This window comes from Vulpes vulpes, chromosome 14 (assembly GCF_048418805.1).
Source record: "Vulpes vulpes isolate BD-2025 chromosome 14, VulVul3, whole genome shotgun sequence".
In the NCBI taxonomy this organism is placed as follows: Eukaryota; Metazoa; Chordata; class Mammalia; order Carnivora; family Canidae; genus Vulpes; species Vulpes vulpes.
In genome coordinates this window covers 49,624,519-49,650,419 of record NC_132793.1, presented here as the reverse complement: position 1 = coordinate 49,650,419, position 25,901 = coordinate 49,624,519, and the positions used below count along the sequence as shown (strand labels likewise).

Genomic DNA, 25,901 nt, shown 5'->3' with positions numbered 1-25,901 from the left:
GAATTCTACCAAATATTCAAAGAGAGTACCAATCCTTCTCAAACTCGTACAAAATACAGGAGGAGGGAACTTTTAAACTTATTTTACAAGGCCAGCATTACCCTATCAAAATCATACAAGGATGCCACAAGAAAAGAAAATTATAGGCCAATATCCCTGATGAATATAGATTCAAAATCCTCAACAAAATACTAGCAAACCAAATTCAGCAACATATTAAAAGGATCATATACCATGACTAAGTGGGATTTATTCCAGAGACACAAGGAGGGTTTAACATCCCCAAATCAGCCAATGTGATACACCACATTACCAAAATGAAAATTAAAAATCATACAATGATCTTAATCAATGTAGAAAACGTATGTGACAAAATTCAACATCCATTTATGGTGAAAAGAACTCACAATGAAGCAGGCATACAGGGAGCGTAACTCAACATAATAAAGGCCGTGTACTACTAGTCCACCGCTAACATCATGGTCAAAGGTGAGGAGTGGACAGCTTTTCCTCCAAAACGAGGAACAAGACGAGGATGCCCACTCTCACCTACCTTATTCAACAAAGTACTGCAAGTCCTAACCAGGATAATTAGGCAAGAAAAAAAAATAATAAAAGGCATCTGAATTGGAAAGGGAGATGTGAAACTCTTTTTTTATTTTGTTTTTTTCATTCAAACTATTGGCATATTTCTCCTTCTCTTTATAGCTTAGTTCTTTGTAATAGTTCACCATCTCTGTCTTATGCTTAAACCTTCCCTTCACCCTTTGTTTACCTCCAGTCTGAGTTTTGCTTCCCCATCTCTCCTGGGAATGCTCCCAAGATCAACAGTGACTTTCTGCTTACAGAAACCCATCAACTTTTAGACCTTCTACTATTTCATATTTTTATAGCTCTTGATAATGCTGACCTTCTTGAACCTCCCCTCTTTTGATTTCTGTGTCACTATTCTCTCTTACTTCCCTTTCCTGATATATGGCACTCCAATAATCTATTAAATGTTTATGTTCTCTAAGCCTTTTCCTAGAACTAATTTCTCCCCTGAAACACCTTTCACTCTGAGGTTATTTCAGCCATATTAACGTGGATGACTGGCAAATCATCTGCATTAATATCTATGATATAAGTGAATCCCAGCCTTCGTTTATTTCCCTACTTCCAAATCTGTATTTCCAACTGAGTGATCTTCAAAATCCAATATGTCCAAAGTTTCTCCAAAATTTTTTCAATTTAAAGTACCATTATCGGGATCCCTGGGTGGCACAGCGGTTTGGCGCCTGCCTTTGGCCCAGGGCACGATCCTGGAGACCCGGGATCGGATCCCACATCGGGCTCCCGGTGCATGGAGCCTGCTTCTCCCTCTGCCTGTGTCTCTGCCTCTCTCTCTCTCTCTCTCTCTCTCTCTGTGACTATCATAAATAAATAAAAAAAAATTTTTAAAAAGATTAAAGTACCATTATCTTGATCCTATTTGTCACTATGTTAAATTTAAAGATTCCTCCTGAATTCTTCATTTCCCCTTATATATAGACTAGATCCAATTGATCACCAAATTCAGTGCCTTTTTTCTTTTAAACATTTTTCAAAACTATTTTACTCTCTCTCCTTCTCATTTTAAAAGTTCATAATCTTTAACATCTCCTGCCCAACTACAGTCATAGCTAACTGACACCCTGCTTCACATTCTCCTTACTCCAGTTCAGCATCTACACTGTCACTAGTGTTACCATACTAAAATATAAAACTTTCTTGAAATCTAGAAAGGTAGATTCTATTACAGATGAGGAAACTGAGTCACAGACAAGGTCATGCACTTAGTTAAGTAGGAAAGTTAAAAGTAAAACCCATGTAGTCTGGCCCAGAAACTGTGTTCAACAATACTGTACCTCTTACTTTTCATGAAAAATAAAATACAGCTTATGTTCTTTATAGTAATAGTCTGAGCTTCTCGAACTATAACATAAAACATTTATAAGTGCAGAAAATAAAAGAGAGTCTACCGTATAAATATGGTTGAAGCCTAAGTAAATGCTGTTTAAAACTTTCTAGGTGACCATGCAGGAAATATATAAAAAGTCGTAAGAAGACCAAATAGCCAATCTGTCAAAAGAAAAAGAAAAAAGTATATTTGTGTTGCACCAATAAATGTTTAGAAACTCTAAGGAAACTAAACCATTTTATTATTACATTTCCTTTTGATGAAACAATTTCAAACTCTCTTGAGTTCATGCGCTTTTGAAATAACTTTAAAACATTTATATCAAGGTTGAAATACTGGTTCAGCCAAGAGACTTTTATAAATCATCTCTACATTATATATAATGACCAATACTGAATGCTATTCTGTTCTGTGTCCTATAGAACAGTATTTCTCAAATTGCAAGTCATGCCCCTTAAGTGAGTCATGAAATCAATTGAGAGTGGATTTTTAAACAAAATGAAAGATAAAAGAAAATTTCATAGTGCATTGCACAGTTCCTTGTTTCAGTATACAAATCAGTGGGTATTATGCATGTTTTGGTTTGCAATGCAAACGTCTCAGTCAAAACATTTTTAAAAACATTGATTTAGATGGTTTTGAGAAACATTCTTCCTGAGTATACTAGGCTACACTAAGATCCCAATTCCCTTATGAACACTACTAAATAAATAAATAAACACTAGTATCTTACCTCCGTGAAGTTCCATGTATATAGCAAGTTTATTTTACATAGAATACAGAAAGTGGAATATCTGCAAATTTATGATATGCAAGTTTTCACAGAAAATGGGACAAAACCTCAAAAATCATAGAAATAAATGGAACAGAAATTCTTAGGTTGCTAAATCATAAGATTGTGGAAACAAAACAAAACAATATCGGGATCCCTGGGTGGCGCAGCGGTTTGGCGCCTGCCTTTGGCCCAGGGCGCGATCCTGGAGACCCGGGATCGAATCCCACGTCAGGCTCCCGGTGCATGGAGCCTGCTTCTCCCTCCGCCTGTGTCTCTGCCTCTCTCTCTCTCTCTCTGTGACTATCATAAAAAAAAAAAAAAAAAAAAAAAAAAAAAAAAAAAAAAACAATATCACTATCAAGATACATGTAGTCCAAATCCTCTTAACAACAATGCAGGCTGTTGTCAGATCCATACGTAAAAAATAATAATAAAATAAAAAAGATCATTCTACCAAGTCTCTGATTCAACCAAGATAATTTAACAAATAAGTGGCATGATTGGACTTTGAACCCAAGACTGTGTTGGACCAAAAGGCATGAACTCTCTATTACAGCAGTGTTTCCCAAGTACTTTTATCATAAAATTCTGTTGGCGAAATAAATTCTAAGAATGCACCATCAATTTTTATAAATATATCCATAAATTATAAATATGCACCATTTACAGACTTAAATAAAATTTAAAAAAAACATTTATAAAGTATATCCAAGGGAACTCTTCATACAGACCACTTTGATATAGTATTGTGCTTCTCTAAGAGACTGAAGTTAGATGGAAAGAGAAAATTGTCAGATCACTTAAAAGAATACTGCAATATTCTAAGTGAGAGTATTAAAATAAGAAATACTCATTGTTATAGACAATGAATGAAAAATTAACCAAAGGGGAATAATTTGCAAGGAATTAGATACTGAAAGGAAAATTCATGTTCAAAAATTTGTAATATCATACAAAATAGAAAAATATATAAAAAACAGATGTTTGAATGATCACTGTATTTACCCCAATTTGGTTGTTTGACCTGACCCAGAGGCTATCCTTAGTTATAACCATGCTTGGAAAGCAGTTTTCATCTATAATATTCTGAAAAGCTAAATTTTTATTTAAAAATCTGCCTTTCCGTGTCTCTAAAATATTCTGGGACCTTCTGTGCATCTTTCCTCATGTCTCATTTTTGCACATATTCTTTCTGCAGCTTGACAGCTTGAGCTGTGCCTCCTAGACAGAATCTCTGCTTTTAGATGTCTCTTCACTCTATCTTTCCTTCCTTTATTCTTACTCTCCCTTCTTTCCTTCTCTTTCTATGGCTTATTCTCTTCATTTCTCTGTTTCTATTATTTAATTGTGAAATAAAAATGCGAAATAACATTTATTATGTGTTATATTTAATAGTTGGTTATGTGCTCCGTGTTTTTTTTTATAGAAGCTTGAAGAACACTTTATATTTCTCTCTAAAATATATTGAACTATTGTTTCTTATATATTATTCTCTACACTTCAGTAAGTAGACTTTAATACTTAAGATGATTCTACACTCAGGTAAATAATGAGGAAAGAATGCACACAAAATGTGAAAGTAAATAATAGTAGGGAATTCAGTATTTCTGGCTCTTCTGCTGAGCTTTATCAACAAAATGGCGCCCATGAAGGTGGGTGATGCTTCCCTGGCAATACCTTTCAGTGTAGCATACTGAAGAAAAGATCAAAACCAAAGCTTCCAACTGACTATCAGATACATAATGAAAATTCTACAAAGTCAAGGAGGATAACTGAAATGGCTTCTTGCCTGAAATCAAAGGTACTTATAGAGCATGCTTACTTCCCCTAGCTAATTTATATTTTCTAGAACAATAAGAAGTAGACTTTAAAAGTAGTAAATCTGAGAGCCAAAATAAATGTGTAGTATTATGGCTGAGAGTCCACTGGACTCAGTTTCAAAATCTTCTCTGCTGAGAAACCTTGAATAATTCATTTATATGCCTTGGTCTGTAAAATAATGGCCAATAATAGCACCTACTTTTTAGGTTTGTTATAAGGATTGAATAAGTTAATTATGTCTGATACATCTAAAGCACTGATCACTGTGCAAGGTGTTGTGCAAGTTAAGTTCTGTGTAAGTATTCACAGGTGTTATATGTGCAAATTGTTTAAACTGTCAGATAAAAAGATATAGGAATCTTTTAAAAAATAAATGACATAGTAATCGGGTGCCTGGGTGGTCCAGTCAGTTTTAAGCATCTGACTCTTGGTTTTGGCTTAGGTCATGATTTCAGGGTTGTGGGATCAAGACCCATGTCAGGCTCCATGTTTAGTGGGGAAGCTGATTGAGATTCCCTCTCCCTCTTCCTCTGCTCCTCCTCTCCACTTGTGCGCTCTCTCTCTCTCTCTCTCTCTCTCTTTCTAAAATAAATGAATAAATCTTTAAATAAATAAATGATGTAGTATATATAAATTATAAGCGATTTGTACAATGGCTAAAGCTGTATTTTATAGCATTTATTGGTAGCAAAAATATAAAAGGCAATGAATGGAAAATGGCCACTAAAGAAAATGAAAAGGGGAGAAAAGCCAGCTTTGCTTGTTTCTCCTTTCATTCTTTATTCATTAGAAAATATATAGAGATGTAGATACTTTTTCAACCTCTATAATAATTGTATAATCTTTTCTATATCTTCATAATGAATAGTTTGGGAAACAGAGGAAAAAGACAGAAGAAAAAGTCATCATGGTAACATCTTGACTTTCTACTCCCATCCTCCTATGCAAAGCCTCAGTTCTTTGCACGCTCCGTTTCTATTACGTGCTCTCTGAACCACGCCTGGTCACCAGAAATCTTTTACCCCCAAACATGTCAGAGAGGATCCAGGCTTGATTTCTAAGGACTAAAATATAGTATCTTCCAAAAACGCCCTGGTTGACTTATGGACATTTCCATGGTAACTTTCTAACACTACATAGTGAAATTGAGTAAGAAATTCTTTTTGCAAATAATACTTAATAATTTTTGCAAATAATTATTAAAATATGCATATCCTAAAAATATCTATGTTTTTACATTTTTCTTCTAGCTTTATATTTTCTTTGAAATAAAACTACTACATAACCTATTTTTTTTTATTCATAATAAATTTTGCCACAGGCAACCATAATCATCACAGGGAACAGAAACAAATGACATCCAAGACCTTGTAAAACATGAACCTCATGAAGATAGTTTCCCATCTTATGGCTTTAAATGCCACAGAATACTGAAAGAATAACTCTTCTCAAATTGGGCAACTAGCTAAAGTTATTGTCAGCATTTTTAAATGGAAAATGGCATTTAAAAATCCTTAAAATAGGACAAAAGTTACACATATGCATACATAAATACTAACTTGATTTCAATTAAATATTATTTTCTTAGATGGTGAAGTTATATTTTCTCAAACTATCTCCATTTGGATGTTAGGTAATAATGTATTATCCACATTTAAAGAAGATTAACATAAACTACCAAACAAGAGAATATTCCATAATAAAACCAAATGTACTGTTTAGATCTTAAAACAGGGGTCATATGACTACATGTAGTATGTGTAGTAATTAAAACACATTAAAAATATTTTACAACATACCTTTGTCAGCTTTATTTCAACTGAATATAAGTATGTCTTTTGGAATGCATCACAACAGAGTCTATATAAAACTGATTCCGCAACAAAAAATAAGGTAGGCAGATGCTCATAATCAAAGGAAGCATAGTCCAGGGAAGCATAAAGCATATTTAAAGCTTCTGAAATATTAAAAAGGTAGAAACTTCACAATTTATAGATCATGCTTTTGTCTACATGCTATAATTAAGCCTTACAATTAACTATTTGCTGTCACCAAAACCAGATTATGGTTTTAAAATATTAAAAATTTAAAAGGTTAAATATTTACAAATTCTTTGACACTCCTCCCATCAAAAAGTGAAGTCCACACCCCTTCCCCCTTGAACTTGAGTAGGTCTTGTGACTGTTTTAATCAATAAAACACTAGATCAGAAAAGTCAATATACCACTTGAGCCACTTGGATCTCTTTCTCAAGACACCAGCTCTGGCTAATGTAGGAAAGCTCTGGCTAGTGTAAGAAAGACACTTAGCTGCCATGTAAAAAATCTAATTACTCAGAAGTCACTAAACTGGAGAGACTACAGAGCTAGAGATAGAAGAGAGAGAGAGAAATGCACAAGGAGCTCCAGATGTTCCAGCCAACACAAAATAGATCACCAGACCAGACAAATAATGAAGGGGCAAAGGGGCAGAACTGGATGACAAAAGAAAGCACTAAAGACAAGTGCTATAAAGAGCAGAGTGGAAAACTAGAAAATCAAGACAGACGATCTAGGACCCAGGGGAGATGAAAGAGGAAGAATATAGAGCTAAGGCCCTAGAGAAAATTACACCTCAAGTTATTGCAAAGATTTTGAAAAGAGCTGTCATGAAATATCTGAAAAGAACAGCAAATGCAGGGACTTGAGGAAGGAAAAGCCCTGACACATCCAAGGAATAGGAAGCAGACCAGTATGGCTGAGCATAATGAATAAGTAGGGAAGGCAGGCAGGAATCAAGTCAGACATAGTCGGGGCTTATTTTAAGTGTAATCAGAAGACACTGGAAATGATTTAAGCTCTAGTGTGATCACTGCTGCATGGAGGGAGGACTATAGAATGAGCAGCAGATGAGAGAGGGAAGGGGGCGGGGGAGAGAGGCGCAAGACACAGATGTGGAGGGTTTTCAGTTGGGGAGCTGGTAAGAAGAATTCATATTTAGGGGTTTTATTTGGAGTTCAATATCTTGGTAAGTGAAAAGCCTTTGGCTATGTGTAACAGGAAATGCAAAGAAATATCTTCAAAGTGAGTATGTTTATTATTTCACAAGATCATAGGTGGAAAGACCGTAGGGCTGGCACTCACCTAACTGCCCTAACTGTATGCATTTTTTTTTTCATCTTCTAGTTCTGATGTACATGGTGACTGTGATGACCACACAAGCTCCAGGCATCTTTTTCTTACCAAGCCATTTAGAAAGGAATCAAAAGGTATAGGGAGGGAAGAGGTGCTTTCTTCCCAGAGGTGGGAAGAGGTACTTTCTTTCCAAAAGCAATTCAACAAAAAGTACTCCAAATAGATCTATTTTTACATCTCTGGGTAGAACCAGGTCCTGTGACCACTCCTAATCCAATCACTTGCAAGCAAGAGGGAATTCCCATGATTAGTTTAGATCAACCAGCCTCATTGCCCCTCCCATCCCCCCCATGCTGCACCCAGGCTGGGAGGCTCAGTTCCCTTCTGAACCACATGACCACCGCCAGACACCTGAACAAAACAGGTTTAATGGACAAAAAAAGCAAGTAGATGCTGGTTGTTGATAAGCCAGGGATGTTTACTTCAATATCATTTAAACATTTAATAGAGGTCAAGCTGTGGATAGCACTGTGATAAAAGTGCCATAAACTCAAGTCAAATACAAAATGTTCTTACTCTTCCTGTTGCTTGAAACCTCCCAGACAGCCCTATAAAACTCAATTTACATGGGGCAATACTCTCTGACCTCATATGGTTAACATTCTAAATCTCATTTTAAAACGCATACACATAAAAATCAGGATAATTATAGAAGAAATTTTACCTCCTTAAAAATAATGTTTTTTAATTTCTTTTTGAGAGTGGTTGGATGATGCTTTGGAAGGAGACATATAAATGAGAAGTGATAAATGGAAAGGTAATGAGTAAAATGGCTGTTTGAAATAAGTGAAAAACAAAGGACCATTTGGTTAACGTTTTATGAGTAAGACTTATAAAATGCCAAAACAAGTTTCTCCAAATGTATATAGTGCCTATTGTAATTAAAAATCACTTCAATGACACTTTATATTACTTTTTAATTAGTTACTAATTTTAGAAAAAAGCAATGAAGACTGTGCTGAACAAAAGTTTAAAACAATTTTGTAATTAAAAAGTTGAGCAGTCAAATTCATAAATTCAAAATTACAAAAGGAGCTTTCACAGTGAAACATTACAAGATATTTCTATAGAGAAAGGCAAATTTTCCTTGGCTCCTGCACAATTTCTAAATATTAAAGGTCACAAGTTATACCTTTTCTGCTAATCTAGAGAACACTCAGGGAAACTGAGAAGAGCTTAGGAAGAGTACATACCATCTTGGATTTTTCCTTTGCACTGAGCGAGATACATTACTTCCATCCACGCAGTAGGAAGATGCACATGCTTTCCAGAGCCTAACGTTTTGAGACCCAGTTTTCTCTGTTATGGGGAAACATGAAAAAGGCAAACCAAAATGTATAGTTTCTTACAAATTTATTTGCTTATTTATTTTGATTATCCCTTATTTATATTCTGAAAGTCACCCTATGAGGCTGTGCTCTATAGTCAGGGTTATATTAAACTTTATATTTTTGTTTTTATTACTTTATTTTTTGACATTTTATATCAATGTATTAGTGCTAAAGTATAAAGAATGTTAATATTCTGAATTATATAATTATTTGCTACAAATAATTTATACTCTTCACTTTCAAGGGATTATTTCTATTTCATTTCCCTACCTAGAGAATGCATCTCTGATTCTAGAAGGAAAAGTATACTGAATGTGATTCAACTGAAATTAGCTTAATGCCAACTTGCTGGAAAACTCTGGCTACTTCACTGTGAATGGTGTGAAATTAATGAGCATGCATTATTGGTGCCAAAGATTGCCACTCTTCCCTTAATGGGCCCACTCCTGGGGCTTCCCCGGGGAGCAGTTGGCCATTTGGACAAAAGCTCACTGATGAATGTACCTGCTAGCACCTCCCAGCATGCATACTTGCCAGAAGAATATTCTTTTTTTAATTAATTTTTTTTCAAAAATTTAAAATATATGAGCAACAGTAAACTAAAACACTGGGAAATAATCCCAGCACAACAAATAAGATGGCTTAATTTATGCTCCAGTTTTGTATGACTTTTATTTCATGAATATTTTGGTATATATTTTGGTAATATGGTATATTTGTACCATAGGTATATATAAATATACTATATATATATATATATATATATATATATATATACATACATATATATTTGTACCACATATAAGTATATTAGTATATATAGTACATTAGTATATTATTTCTCTGCCTAACATAAACTGGATCTAACGTAAGAAAAGCAAAACAAGGACTTACTTATTTCACTTCCTGTTCTGTTTTGATATGTGTTTGAAAGTTTGGAAACTAATAGCATTCCCTTAAAGAATGTATTTTCTAAGTTAGGGGAATAGTTTCTTATGGAGAAAGAATAGAGTATACTGTGCATGTATAATGAAGGTTTAGGGAAGCTTCCTTTCTTCTTTGGGACATTATGGTATATCCATCAACCCTTTTTTTTTTTTTAAATATATTTTTTTTAAATTTTATTATTTATGATAGTCACAGAGAGAGAGAGAGAGGCAGAGACACAGGCGGAGGAAGAAGCAGGCCCCATGCACCGGGAGCCTGATGTGGGATTCGATCCCGGGTCTCCAGGATCGCGCCCTGGGCCAAAGGCAGGCGCCAAACCGCTGCGCCACCCAGGGATCCCTCCATCAACCCTTTTTTAGGAAAAAGTGGAGTTATCATAATCACAAGTTTATTTGCCAGCCTTTCACATTTTATGGTGAGTTCTTGGACTAGTGTCAACAGCTGTATCCCTCAATAATTTATGGAGAATCTTCAGCAAAAAAGCCATTTGATGTTGAATTATTTGCTTATAAGCTTTAACTTTACTTTTTACTTTGCATTAATATCTTTAATGATACTTAATAATCTAAAAAGGGTATTTCTTTTTATTTTTGATATTTTAGAACATGTAACCACCCACCTGACTAGACTAGAAAGTCCATATACTGAATAATCAAATAGTGTACTATTTACCTTACACCTGAGAATGTTTTTTCTAGCTAGGTCCAACAATTCTTCTTTCTCTTTTGGATTTTCGGTTTGGTTGAATCTCACGATGAATTCTTTTGTGATTGAAAATGATGGACTAAACCAAAAACAAATCAATAATTATAGTTAACATTTCCCAAATTTTAATTAACTTCCAGCGACTAAGTGCAACTGTTTTCTTTTTATTTTTTTAAATTATTTATTTATTTATTCACGAGAGACACAGAGAGAGAGAGAGGGAGAGACACAGACAGAGGGAGAAGCAGGTTCCGTGCAGGGAGCCCGACGTGGGACCCAATCCTGGATCTCCAGGATCACGCCCCTGGCTGAAGGCAGGTGCTAAACCGCTGAGCCACCCAGACTACCCTCTTTTCTTTTTAAAAAGTACTTTACCTTAATAAAAATGTGTCATATACACACAGAGTAATCAGTAAAATTATTCTTATATATGTATGTATTTATATAAGAATACATATATAGGCTTCCTAGATTGATCTAATCATACTCTTGAATTGAGAAACATAGTTCTCATGATGTCAAAGAATTTTGTAGTCTCTGAAAAAAAGGTTTCTGAAATGGCTGCCAGAAGTCTTGTTGGTATATGCCTTCTTCAAAGGTAAAAACCAGCACAGCTCCATTATGTTGCAGGCTGATTTATCTCCTCACATATATCAGTGTTGGTTCAATTTAGCTAAAGTTTTGTTCCCTCCATGCAAGTGAAATCAGTCCAACTATGGCTGCAGTAAAATAAACAAAGGAGGAAAGGTGTATGTGGGAAGGCCAGAGAGGTGACAAGTAGCCAGATTAACTCTGGACAAGATGGGAAATTATTGCAGGGTTTTGATAAAAGGAGTGGCATGATTTAAATTTAAGTTTTAATAGGATCATTCCAATGTCTATTGAGAGTTGGAGTGTGGAAAGGTGGGAGGTAGCAAGGCAGGAGACACATGTACACTTAGGTGAGTCTAACAGTGGCTTAGATTAAGATGATAGCAACGTCAATAAAAAGAAGAGTTTGGATAATGGGTATATTTTGATGTTAGCTCCAACAAGACTGCCCAAAAAATTAGAAATTAGGCATGAGAGGAAAGGAAAAAAAAGGAGTCATGATTTAACTGAGTAACCAGAAGGATGGAATTGGGATTTTCTGAGATGGGGAAGATTGTTAAGAGAAGCAGATTTGGGATAAGGGTAGAGAATGAGGTCGCTATTGGACATATTATGGTTGAGACAGCCATAGCCATCCCAGTGGAGACATAGGATAGGCAGTCAGATATATGAGTTTGAATTTCAGGAGGGAAAGTTCAGGCTAGATGCATCAATTTTGGATTCATTTTTGAGTCATTAGATATACATGTTGTATTTAAAGCCTTACAAATGGGAAGGAACTCCTGGGGAAAGTGCAGAGAGAGTAGACAAGCACTTAAAAGAGAAGTGAGAAAAGTTAAGTTGAGGGTGTATGCAAGAGAATGAGCAGAGTGATTATAATAATATTCTACAGGATTTAAGAGGGATGTGGAATCAAAAGCGACATTAGAGGGATAGTGAATGGGTAGTAGAAGCAATAAGTTGTTTATTTGTGTGGTCAAATAACTGTTGGCCTCATGCTATTGGTAGGAGTGGTCTGGAGGAATAAAACACATTTTTTAACAACTTACTATACATTCAGAATTTATGTGAGAAACAAGGAAAAAATACATGAACAAAAATCAGACTTTTGCCCCTGCATAAGTCACAGTCCTATTGAGACAGATGTACGTTAAAGTAATGACGGTGCCTCTGGATCACAGAATAAGCAGAGGCAGTGGCAGTGTCCTGTAAACTAGAACCCAGTAAAGAACAATCATGAAATAACCAACTCTTTAACTGCCATCCCAGAATGGGCATTTAGTCAGTCACCATTCAGTAACCATTTATTGATCATCTCCTAATAGGCCTGGAAGTGGGGATATTTGGATGAAATAGAAAGCTCTGCTCTCATGGAGCTTGTAGTAGGATAGAGGGAGCGTGGAGGTGTCAGCACGCACAAACGCTGCTGGAACTGGACATTTTGAAATGAGTAACTTCATTCTTGATTTCGTTCTCTGTCCCATGCTCGCTCTGGGAGGTACCTGCTTAGATAAATAAGGGGAAGGTTGACGGAAAACTTTCTCAACCGTCATCCAGGATGATGTACCTTGGATCCTCATGAAGAGTCCCAAATAGTTTTGATCTTCGCATCTGTTCAAAGGACTATGGGAATTACAAGAAGGCACCCCTTTATCCATTTACTTTTTTAATAAATTTCATTAGAAATTATATTTTTAAACTATTAACATTACAGTGCTGTTTATAACAAACCGAGCATGTAGGGGATGCATAAGGAAACGTCAACAGACTGCCTCCCAACAGACTGCCTCCAGTTCTACCCGCCAGAAATAGCCACGATTAATGGTTTAGTGTGCATCCTTGTGTGCTCTTCCGAGTGCTCACAAACTTAAGCTTGCCTATAAATGCTTACCTTTAAATAAGTGGGAACACGTATACAACACTGTAGCATTCTGTCTTCATTAAATTTATCAGACATTCCTCAAATTCAACTGATGCTAACATGGTAATACGATGTGACAGCAAAGGCAGCAAGTCCTTTATGGATTGACATTTCCCATGACTTCTTGTATAATTTTGCCAACCCTAACTGAGGCTGTAATTTTTAAAGACCTTTGGACATGGCCTATTCAACAGGTACACATGATTCAGATTTAGCAATTCCCGTACTATATTGACATTTAAATATTTTAATTAGCACCTCTGCTTATAAATATATTTATATTTAAAAATCATGAGAATGAAAAAGCAAAACTTCAAGTGATAGAACATATTTTCCACACATATCATTAACAAAGGGCTCGTATCCAGAATATATAAAGAACTCTCAAACAATGGAAACATGGAGAAGAAACTCAAACAGGCAGTTCACAAAAGAAGACATCCACATGGCCAGCGCATATGTGATGGATGATTGACATCATAAGTAGGGAAATCAAAACTTAAACTACAGTGAGAGGTTCCTGTACCTCGACTGGAATGACTAACATCGAAAATAACGGCAACGCCAGGAATTTGAAAGGATGTAGGGTAACAGGAACTTTCATGAGCTACTTGTGGGCTTATAGAAAGCATTTACATCATTTTATTGCCAAAGTGAAATAAAGTCTTGGGGTGGAGATAATATAGGATTTGACTTCTATATTATGCTTAGGGTAGATTTTATAAATAATTTTAGTTTTGTCAATTATTTTTCAGAATGGTTTGCAGCCTATAATGAATCCTTGAAAATATGGGAAGTGAATGTCTTTCAGCTTTCTGTGTAGATATTGAGTCCCTTCATTGGTCTCCCATAGCTCATGTCAGTAAATACTTAGTGGGAAATAAATATAGCTATTTAAACCATGTCTAGCCCATCACAAATAAACTGAGGTTGTCACACCAATTATTATATAATGATATACAAAAACACCTAGACAGCAAAAAAGACACTTGAAAGATTAATACAGGCATTTGAAAAGAAAATATGGTTTAGCTTCCCACATTCCAATTTCTTCACACATTCTACTTTCCTCAAAGATAAATGTAATGTGTTAAAAGTATATAAGTGCAGGCCTGTGGAACACACGGTACATAAAGAGCATCATTCTAATTTTACATATAAAGAAAATACACTTTGCATGAATACCCGACCTAAACTATTTAATAGAATTTTATTTATTTATTTATTTTTATTTTTATTTTTATTTTTAGCTGAGAACTCATTTGGTTCAGTTAATATTTAAGGGAAGACTCTTACGCACAGATATTTTGCTATATACAATGTCAGCCTCAGCCTCAGAAGGTTCCCAATCTGGGAGGGAAGTGAGATGCAACAAAAAGGTATATTAAAAAAAGAAATGAGGGACGCCTGGGGGCTCAGCGGTTGAGCCTCTGCCTTCGGGTCCCAGGACTGAGTCCCGCATGGGGCTCCCCGCAGGGGGCCTCCTTCTCCCTCTGCCTGGGTCTCTGCCTCTGTGTGTGTCTCTCGTGAATAAATTAAATCTTAAAAAAAAAAAAAAGGTAATGAAATCCTGTGGGAGATTAGAAGTAGAAATTATAATTCCAATGGTTCCTAGTCATACAGTCTTTGCTTAATCACTTATAATCTGTGTAAACCATCATATTTCATCTGTGGAAATGAGGACAAAATCCTGTAGAATTCTGAGAAGTATCGAACCAGAACACAAAGTCTGATTCCCAGTACGCATCCAGTGCTGGGTAACTGTTGTTTATAAGCATTACCGTTTGGGGTTAAAGATCAGGAAAAGCTTCTTGGCAGAAATGGCGCTTGAGCTGTAACCTGAATAGTGAGGAACTGGAAGGCGGCGGACTGGCAGCTGTCCTTTCAAAATTCTTTCTCTGCCTTTTCTTTGGCACACGGTCACCTCGCTACTCTAGATCTCCCAGTCCTTCTGGCAGCTAGATGGGGGCACATGGCCAAGCTAGTGGGATGGGAGCAAATGTGATATAAGCGAATCTCAGGCCACCTCTAACTTCAAGACACACCATCTTCCCTAGGATCATACTTTTTCCTCCTTCCTGTGGACTGGAGCACACATGTGGTGCCGAATCAGCTTCAATTAGGCAGATGAGCACAACACCCTGTGAGATAATGACGAGCCTGGGTTTTTCACTGACCCCAAAAGCAGAGCTGTCTTGTCAGCCTGTACCCATTGACTTCTTACATCACATAAATACATTTCTATCATATATAAGCCACTGAAATTAGAAGCGTCTTTCTATAGTCATTTCAAATTTACCCTAATACAAGAGAAAACAAATTATTTGGGCTCGGCATAGACAGACAAAATGCTTAAAATCAAGATAGGAAATGAAGACAGAACTTCTGGGTTGAGAACAAACATAAATGGCATTGAATGGTGGTCTGTGGCAGAGATTTATGGCTGCCTACATCAGTGTCTATTCTTCTCCTTTTCTCATGAAAATATTCTTTCTTGTAGTTAGGAATGCCTGTCTATGTCTCAGCCAGGAAATGTAAGTAAAATTCAGATAGTAGTTCTGGGAAGTTTACTAAAAAAAGAGAAGCCCGTCTACCCTTCCTCTATTCTGCTGCATGAAGCATGACTGTGAGAGCTGGAGCTTCAGCAGCCCCGCTACACACATGAGGTAGCCTTATGTGTGAGCCATGTGCAGCAGAGCAGCCAGTTAAATGGAACTTAGGTCCCAGATCACATCACCAGCTCTGGACTGACTACATTCAGAGAAAGAACCTTTATTTTATTTAAGTGGCATTGCTATTTTAGATATTCTTAGTTGCAGTGACCACCAATTCTATATTATGCAAAGACTTCTGAATTTTATTTGCAAAATAATGAGGAATTATCGTGCAGAAGAGTTAAGAGTACACTGTACTGCAGGATGATTAAACTGAAAGTCATATATTGAATGGGTTTTTTTTTTTAAGATTTTTTATTTATTTGAGAGGGAGAGGGAAATAGCATGAGCACACACAAGAGGGAAGAGCAGAGGGAGAGGAAGAAGCAGGCTCCTGCTGAGCAGGGAGCCCGATGTGGGACTCGATCTCAAGACCCCAGGATCATGACCTGAGCTGAAGGCAGATGCTCAACCAACTGAACACCCCCAGGTGCCTCTATTGAATGGTTTTAAGTGAGGAATGACTCTTAGTAAACCACTAGGTAATTATTTCAACTATTTAGGTAAGAAGTAATAAATGTCTGAACTGCAGTTTGCACAGTACAAATAAGGAAGAGGAAATGAATACAAGAGATTGGTGGAAGCTAAATCAGTAAGGCTTGAAGACTAATAGGATATGAGAAAAATTGTGAGGGTAGACATAAAATAATCTGGAGGTTTTGAGCCTGCAAGATTAGAGGTAGAGAGTTGACATCAAGACAATAAGATAGAGAAATGGGGCAGATGATCCATGCTGTTCTGGACAACTGACTATCATTTACCTGTGAGGCATCCAAGTGGAGAGGTCTATAATCCAACAGACTTGTGAGGCAGGCATTAGGAAGTGGATAGGATTTGGAAATAAAGATTTCAGATTTGCTTACTATCAGTGATACTCACAGCCACAAAATTTCAAGAGGAAGGGTACGGAGGAAAAAAATGGTCCAGGGAGATCTTGGGACATATTGCACAAATAGAGGCAAGAGGGAGGGAAGAAACAATAAAAATAATAGGAGGAGATTTGGGGAATCATATTTGGATTTCAAATATGCATATAATTTGGGTTGTAAATTCCTTCTCTGAGAATTGTTCATCACTCATATTCCCTACTGAACCAAAGGGTCCAACTTCTATACTAGGACTAGATGACTCTACCTCCCTGACGATAGATGAGGCAGACATCTAAATCAAGCTAGCAATCTAGTCCTCTCTCAGGGATTCTGAATAATTAGCTGATATTTTAATTAATTGATGTTAGAGCTGAATCGTCATGTAAAACCAAGAGGTGGCTTTTGCTGAGAGGTCATTCAAGACAACAAAGCACCCCAGTGCAGAAGGCTACTTGCTCACCATCGCAGCACCCAATCAACATTTGTTGGATAACTTACTAATGTATAGCCAAAGCCCCGACCCTTTTCATGTTTAAGGTCTAGTAAATGTGGACTACATCTGTCAGGTTGACCATTTCATCTCCGATATCAATCAGAGAACATAATGAGTCCTGAATGAATAAACGAGGCCTGGCTATGCCTTCTGCTCTCAGGTTCCACAAGACAGCCTCGTATCTTTCCATTATATTTTTCTTTCACTTGAGTTAATTTGAACATGTGTCTGTTCCATGCAAACAAGCAATTCTAAGACTGAGATACCAAAGAACAGAATGAAGATATAAAGAGCATGACCAAAAACACGTATCTACAGGAATATCAAGACTATGGACAAAGAGGTCATTAGAGTTAATGTTCAGGGGATCCCTGGGTGGCTCAGTGGTTTGGTGCCGGCCTTCGGCCCAGGGCGCAATCCTGGAGACCCGGGATCGAGTCCCACGTTGGGCTCCCTGCATGGAGCCTGCTTCTCCCTCTGCCTCTCTCTCTCTCTCTCTATCATGAATAAATAAAATCTTTAAAAAAAAAAAAAAGAGTTAATGTTCAGAAAGTGGAAATCACAGGGTGCCTGGGTGGCTCAATTGGTTAAGTGGCTGACTCTTGGTTTTGGCCCAAGTTCAGATCTCAGGGTCGTGAGACTGAGCCCCATGTGGGGCTCCACACTCAGCGCAGTCTGATTTGGATTATCTTTCCCTCTGCCCCTCCCGCCACTTGTTCTCTCTCTCTCTCTCTCTCTCTCTCTCTCTCTCTCTCTCTCTCTCCCCATAAATAAATATTTTTTTAGAGAGAGAGTAGTTTCACTAGTGAATTACTGATACTGAGTTGAGTTTAGGGATAGGAAAAATCTGATATCTGAAAACATTCTGCAAAATACAAAGCTCGTAAGGTCTCCTTGATTCGTGCCTGTATTGTCCATAAATATTGTGCAGAGTCTCAGATTCACTTGATCTTCATGGCCCAAACAGTGAGATTCCACTCCCTTTCTACACTGGGTGGGGGGGGTGGGGAGCCACATGCTGGATGACACAAACTAGAAGTATGGATGCGTTAGCATGTATGAGGTGTATCCTGACCAAGGAAAATACTAGACAAAAAGGAACAGATGAGATGAACAGTCCTCTTCTTTTCTCCATTCCATGGACTACTGTGAGATGTGGCTTCTTGAAAATTGTCTTAATAAGTCCCATTATGCCAAGTATGGATGCGTTAGCATGTATGAGGTGTATCCTGACCAAGGAAAATACTAGACAAAAAGGAACAGATGAGATGAACAGTCCTCTTCTTTTCTCCATTCCATGGACTACTGTGAGATGTGGCTTCTTGAAAATTGTCTTAATAAGTCCCATTATGCCAAGTATGGACATGTCTGCTATATTTCACTGTGGCAAGTTGTGATTTAGTGCTCTAGGTAGTAATGTATCAAGGTTTCCCACCTAATTTTCCTTTTTTTTTCACCTTTAGTGCATTGACTTTGCATACCCCAAATAAAATATTAGAATTTTAATCCTCTTCTAATATTCCACCTTCTAGAGACTTGGGCTAAGACAGTGGTATAAGCCCAAGTATAAGAGGACTGTGGTTTCTATGATTTTGTTAAGACTCTACATACTTTGTACAGATGTTCTCATCAGGAGCTACTGATCTCTCATTTGGGCTACTACATTCTAAAGGAAGCTACATTTAATTCATAACTGCATGTGTTCATGCTCTTTACAGCCATCCAGATCCTAAGTCACCATATTTTTGGCTAAATCACCCACTGTCATCCTCAAATGCCACAATATAGATGTCTTAGCTAAAATTAACAGATCTGATTACAAGGTCTTAACCATTTAGAATTTTACTTTCTAAAGGCTTATAATAATTCAAACAAATGAAAAACACATTATAGATAAAATGAACAAATGATAAGAATATAACTGTACATCTAGAAAAGTGTCTCCTTGCTGCTGATAGCACATATTTACAGTGCATACTACAAAGCTATATTGTATTATAAATGTATGTTTGTCAAAAATCAGTAATATTATACAGATATGTACACATATAGCATTTTAAAATATTTAGAGCATGTATTTGTGGAGTACATTTAACAAACCATAAAAGTGTCAAAAACATTAATAAAAAGGAAAAATTTCAGGTTTATTAACATTTTAGGAAACTTTAAAGAATACAGCCTCCCAGATGTAAAAAAATAAGCAGCTTCTGTGAGAATGATGTAAAATAATCTAATATCTTGACTAAATCTTCCTAATGCAAGCCTTACATTCCCTTTCATTCTTTCCAGTCAGCTCAAATAAATGTATATATTTGATGTAAGTCTTCAAAATCTTCTGGTCTTCTCCATCTCTGAGATGAGGTAGAAATAAGTCAATCGGAGAAGGACAAACATTATATGTTCTCATTTATTTGGGGAATATAAATAATAGTGAAAGGGAATATAAGGGAAGGGAGAAGAAATGTGTGGGAAATATCAGGAAGGGAGACAGAACATAAAGACTCCTAACTCTGGGAAATGAACTAAGGGTGGTGGAAGGGGAGGAGGGAGGGAGGTGGGGGTGAATGGGTGACGGGCACTGAGGGGGGCACTTGACGGGATGAGCACTGAGTGTTATTCTCTATGTTGGCAAATTGAACACCAATTAAAAAAATTTTTTTATTATTAAAAAAAATAAAAAGAAGAAGAAGAAAAACAGACTATGCACAATAAAATAATCTTCATGATAAAAGAAAATTGTGACAAAATAGTATACTCTGAACCAGTAATCCACTGAAAGATTGTGTGATTTTCTCTTTGGTTCAGAATAGACTTCAATACCTCACTTGAGGGATTTACGGGGAGCTCTACCTGCATCTCTAACAGAATCCACACGAGGCTTACAAACCCATGTTTCTAAGGAAGAATAAGTGAAGCAAACACAATATGAGGCGTATGACAATTCATGTGACACCTAAGAAGTAAAACAAAGGTTATGTCCCTTCATTCGAGATAGGTCTCTGCTTCATCTCAAACAGCTGGTGACAGAAACAGAATCTGGTTTCCCCTGGTACCAGGGAGCATGGAGACAAGACCAGGTATGTTGACCGTGCAGTAAGCAAAAGCCAGGATTTTCAAGGTGTGGGAAACTTGGGTTCCCTCCATGTTGTCTGACTAGATGCCTGAGGTAAAAGCAATCAGAAATAATCGCAATTCCTTCTCCCCAACCCCAGGGAGCTGTAGAGAAGGCTGCCGTGGTGCTCAGCAGAAAAGGAGAAAGAAAAGGAAAAAAGTGTGTGTGCGTGCGTGCGTGCGTGTTGTCAAGATCAGTCTCCAGGCCTATGTACACGTCAGGCAGATTTTAAAACTCAGTGTGTAAATTTGGTAACAAGAGAAGTAGTCACACGAAAAATATCACAAATCAGAATAAATTAATCAAATTACAGACCAAAAAAAAAAAAAAAAGGAAAATGGAGATGAAAGAGTAAAAGGTCAAATATACAATGAGATGATTTAATACACATTTATTCAAGATTCCCAGAAGGAGTGAAAAGAGAAAATGAGTTGTCAAAGTAGTTTCTGAAGAAACAATATCGAATGACTTTTCAGGAATCATATAGTCCACAGATTTAAAAGGTTTGAGAGACCCAAGCAGAATAATTTCTTAAAATTACATTCTGACATATCATAGTAAAACTGCAGAAAATGCAAGACAATGAGAAATTTTTGAAAGCACCCAAGGTGGAGGAACACAGATTAATATTACAGAAATGGCATCAAAATTTCACCTAGCTTCTCCACAGCAATAATGGAAGCCATGAGTAGAATGACAGCTATTTGCTGAGGAGAAAGAAAGGAATAAAAGTGATAACAGACCAAAGATAATTCCATATTCAGTTTTAAATTTCTTTTAAGAATAAAAATAAAATAAAAAATATTCAGAATAACAAAACCAGATTTTCTCAGCAACAAAATCTCACAAAGGAAAATTTTAGAAGTTGTTTATCTGGCAAAAGAAAAACAAGGTGTAAGAAGCAAAAAGGAATGGAAATCAAGAGAAATGATACAGTAAGTAAAATGTAAAGGAAAATTAATTGCTTAAATTAGTAATGAGGTCTAGTGGAATTTTTAAAAACCAAAAATTAGAATTAAATTACTATTATAAGGTTTAGGACAGCAATTATATTTAATCATAAAATGTTCAGAATATTCTTTTTAAATCCGGATGGATTTGTATTTCCCTGATGGCAAGTGATGCAGAGCATTTTCTCATGTGCATGTTGGCCATGTCCATGTCTTCCTCTGTGAGATTTCTCTTCATGTCTTTTGCCCATTTCATGATTGGATTGTTTGTTTCTTTGGTGTTGAGTTTAATAAGTTCTTTCTAGATCTTGGAAACTAGCCCTTTATCTGATACATCATTTGCAAAAATCTTCTCTCATTCTGTAGGTTGTCTTTGAGTTTTGTTGACTGTATCCTTTGCTGTGCAAAAGCTTCTTATCTTGATGAAGTCCCCATAGTTCATTTTTGCTTTTGTTTCTTTTGCCTTCGTGGATGTATCTTGCAAGAAGTTACTGTGGCTGAGTTCAAAAAGGGTGTTGCCTGTGTTCTCCTCTAGGATTTTGATGGACTCTTGTCTCACATTTAGATCTTTCATCCACTTTGAGTTTATCTTTGTGTATGGTGAAGGAGAGTGGTCTAGTTTCATTCTTCTGCATGTGGATGTCCAATTTTCCCAGCACCATTTATTGAAGAGACTGTCTTTCTTCCAGTGGATAGTCTTTCCTCCTTTATCGAATATTAGTTGACCATAAAGTTCAGGGTTCATACTTGCCATTAGGGAAATACAAATCAAAACCACAATGAGATACCACCTCACACCAGTCAGAATGGGGAACATTAACAAGGCAGGAAACCACAAATGTTGGAGAGGATGCGGAGAAAAGGGAACCCTCTTACACTGTTGGTGGGAATGTGAACTGGTGCAGCCACTCTGGAAAACTGTGGAGGTTCCTCAAAGAGTTAAAAATAGACCTGCCCTACGACCCAGCAATTGCACTGTTGGGGATTTACCCCAAAGATTCAGATGCAGTGAAATGCCGGGACACCTGCACCCCAATGTTTCTAGCAGCAATGTCCACAATAGCCAAACTTTGTTAGGAGCCTTGGTGTCCATCGAAAGATGAATGGATAAAGAAGATGTGGTTTATGTATACAATGGAATATTACTCAGCCATTAGAAACGACAAATACCCACCATTTGCTTCAACGTGGATGGAACTGGAGGGTATCATGCTGAGTGAAGTAAGTCAATCGGAGAAGGACAAACATTATATGTTCTCATTCATTTGGAGAATATAAATAATAGTGAAAGGGAATAGAAGGGAAGGGAGAAGAAATGTGTGGGAAATATCAGAAAGGGAGACAGAACATAAAAACTCCTAACTCTGGGAAACGAACTAGGGGTGGTGGAAGGGGAGGAGGGCGGGGGGTGGGGGTGAATGGGTGACAGGCACTGAGGGGGGCACTTGAGGGGATGAGCACTGGGTGTTATTCTGTATGCTGGCAAAGTGAACACCAATAAAAAATAAATTTATAAAAAAAATATAAATAAAAAAATAAATAAATTTATTATAAAAAAATTGAATGCAGTAATAAAGCCAAATTACTTACAAAAAATAAATAAATAAATAAATAATAAATAATAAATAAATAAATCCGGATGGAGATAAGCATGTTTACAATTGATAGCAGTATAACTGCATGTAAAATCAATGTTTAAAATCAACTGTATTTCTCTCTTCTGGAAACAGCTAGAAAAAAATCTATTAAAAAATATATGCATAAAACACATTCTAGTATAAAAAATACCAAATACATGGAAATAAACCTAACAAAAGATGCACAGCCATTAAAATGGGTGAAGACATAATTATCAATAATAAAACATAATTATCGGCATGGACTGAATTAAAAATCTAACACTGACTTTTTTAAAAAATCAAATCACAGATAAATGAGTTAGGTATAATTACACTGATATTTGTATGGAAAAGGCAATTTCATATTCATGCATATCAAAGTGGAAAAATAAACTGAAATGATATATACCACAATTATTTTAGGTGGGAGGGCAGGTCATCAAAGAGCTTCAAGCTTATATGTTGATCTAATCTTTATCAAAGAAAAATATTTGAAACAAATGTAACCAAATGTCACCATTACATATTCTATAATTCTCATTTTTAAGTTCTTAAAAATTTCGTAAAGTCACACACAATTTTTAAATTATCAACAAACTTTGATCTAGTAACTTCATTTTAGAAACTTTATCCCAAGAAAATAATTTGAAATGCAGAAAGACATTCTATTTCTGCTTAATTTGAAATAGCAAAGGACACAAAAATAACTAAAGTGATCCACAATACAGTAATTAGGAAATACTTTATCTTATGCATTTCACAGATTATTATAGCAACTTAATAGACATATCTGATTATAAGAAAAATGCATATTTCAAACAAAAAGTATAGAATTCAAAATTTTAGAAATATATGATCATTGTAAATTATGAATTTATTTATTTGAAAATAGTAAACCTTATAGAACTATTTGTGATTTTAAAGAAATTGTTCATAATATTCTGTACTTTCTAAATTCTATAATGTATATGGGTCTGCTAGTTTAATAATTCAAAAAGTTTTTTCAAACTTACTTTGATTTCTTATTCCTTCGTTTCCTTAAATTTTGAAAATTAAGCCTCAAGAGTTTTTCATGATAAGAGGAAGATATCACTCCTAATTTATTGGTCGTAGGTGATTTGTTAACAGGCATATTCACAGATAATAAACCTAAAGAAAAATATTAAATTTTATGTTAGAATGCAAATGTACTTACAGTACCAAATAATACATTACATGCAAATTCCTGATTCATGGGGAAAGGGGTGGCAAGAAGGAAAATCAGGCTTAAGGAAGAAATTATAGTAAGGAAGAATTTAAATTTAAATTTAAAATGTTAGATGCAGGAGTCTAACCCCACTTTGAACTGAAAATCCATGCTCTTTCTATTATGTTACTATTAAAAACTTATACCTTCATATAATATTTAGCATTTATTATACTTTAGCTGTTTCATCGCAAAACCATTGGAAAAACATCATGGCATAGTAGTTAAGAGGATACAATCAAACTGATTTACTTAATTGTTCTGTGCCTCAGTTTCCCCACTTGTACTATGGGAATAGTACCTCTTTACAGAGTTTCTATAAGAAATAAATAGGTCAATATATGTAGATTGCTTAAGATAGGGCATGGCACATATGAAGCTAAAGTTTGTATGCATGTAGGAGCTCGTGATCATCATTAGATTACTGTGCTTACTCTTTTTTATTTTTATTTTTGCTTTCTCTTTTTTAAAATTACTTGTCAATTTTTTTTTGTCTTCTTTTTACCAGTTAGATTATGCTTTCTCAGCTTGTTCTCACATCCAGATTTATTTTCCTTTTCGAGTACACTTGAATACATTTTATGAGTGTAAGACCAAAACTAGAAGACGCTATTTTTATTTAGTGCAGCATTTAAGTAGCAGAGTGAAGTAATGAAATAGGTAGTCAGATTTACATTGATTTATTTTTTCACTTCGTTTTTAAGCTAGGTAATTTTTTAAAACTGATCATTAGTCAAGGTTCTGGCAGGGAGTTGACAGTACAGTCAAATGGAGTAACTGAATAAAGAGACTCGAAGAGATGGGCAGAGTTATTTTTTAAAAAAATACAATAAAATAAAACCCGGAGATGGTGCCATTCTTAGGGTCTGGAAGAAGGGGGTGAACTTGCCACTCTTGGAACCACAGGAAAGAGGCACTCAGAAAGAATAGCTGTAGGAGAGTGGTGCTTAATTAAAAAACAAAACAAAACAAAACAAAAAGACACTTTGGCATTTGGTCTGACCTGCAGCCCACACGAGGTTGCCTGCTGAGAGGGAGCCTGGAGAGCAGGAACTTTGATTTCACTCTCCTGCCCCCCACTCCAATCACCTGCCTGTGCTTCCCATTAGCTGAGCCAAACTAGAAGCCAGAGAAGATGTAAGGCCGAGTGGAGAAGGATGGAAAATGGATCTGGAAGGGCAATTGTAAAATATCCAGCACAAAATGGATTATGAACATAAAACATTATTATCTATTGCTATTGGTTATAGCAAGGTCTGCTTCTAATAATCTATATCCATTAGAATATAAAGCAAAGCTATTTTTAAGTCGGCAGCTATATACTGGGCTATATATAAGGATGTCATTTAGAGTGGCCCTAATTTTACGGCATACCCTGAAGTAAATTACTTTTAAAAATTTAATTCCAAAAGAATAAAAAAGAAAAAATAGAGGCCATCTAGGAAGAAAAATAGTTGAAGGGAAATGGGGTGGAAAGCAAACTGGTCTTTGTGTGCATGTGTTAGATGTACTGACCTAGAGCTCCCAGCCACTTGGTGACAATATCATATAGGATCGACTACAGTCAATCATATTTTTTGAAATTTCATGGTTAGAGACAAATTGTTTGAACTAATCATTGAAGCTATTTTCCAAAGACCCTGCACATCTGCTGGTACTGGTGGTATTTGCACCATCTGCTCAACATGAAGTTC

At 36.1% G+C, this 25,901-nt stretch overlaps 1 protein-coding gene across 5 annotated transcripts in view; it reads right to left on the bottom strand.

The window, feature by feature from the left end:
* The window catches only part of TMEM232 (transmembrane protein 232), a 223,570-nt gene that overhangs the window by 175,438 nt on the left and 22,231 nt on the right, over positions 1-25,901 (bottom strand). For 3 of the 5 annotated variants that reach the window (XM_025993000.2, XM_072736590.1, XM_072736591.1), the window contains 5 exons: positions 23,975-24,110; positions 10,660-10,771; positions 8,902-9,007; positions 6,335-6,492; positions 2,001-2,100 (listed from right to left, as the gene is read on the bottom strand). In XM_025993000.2, coding sequence (XP_025848785.2) covers positions 2,001-2,100; positions 6,335-6,492; positions 8,902-9,007; positions 10,660-10,771; positions 23,975-24,093 — 595 coding nt within the window. In that variant the 5' untranslated portion in view covers positions 24,094-24,110. The remainder of the gene's footprint in view (positions 1-2,000; positions 2,101-6,334; positions 6,493-8,901; positions 9,008-10,659; positions 10,772-23,974; positions 24,111-25,901) is intronic. The other 2 variants (XM_072736593.1, XM_072736592.1) reach the window with 1 other exon arrangement.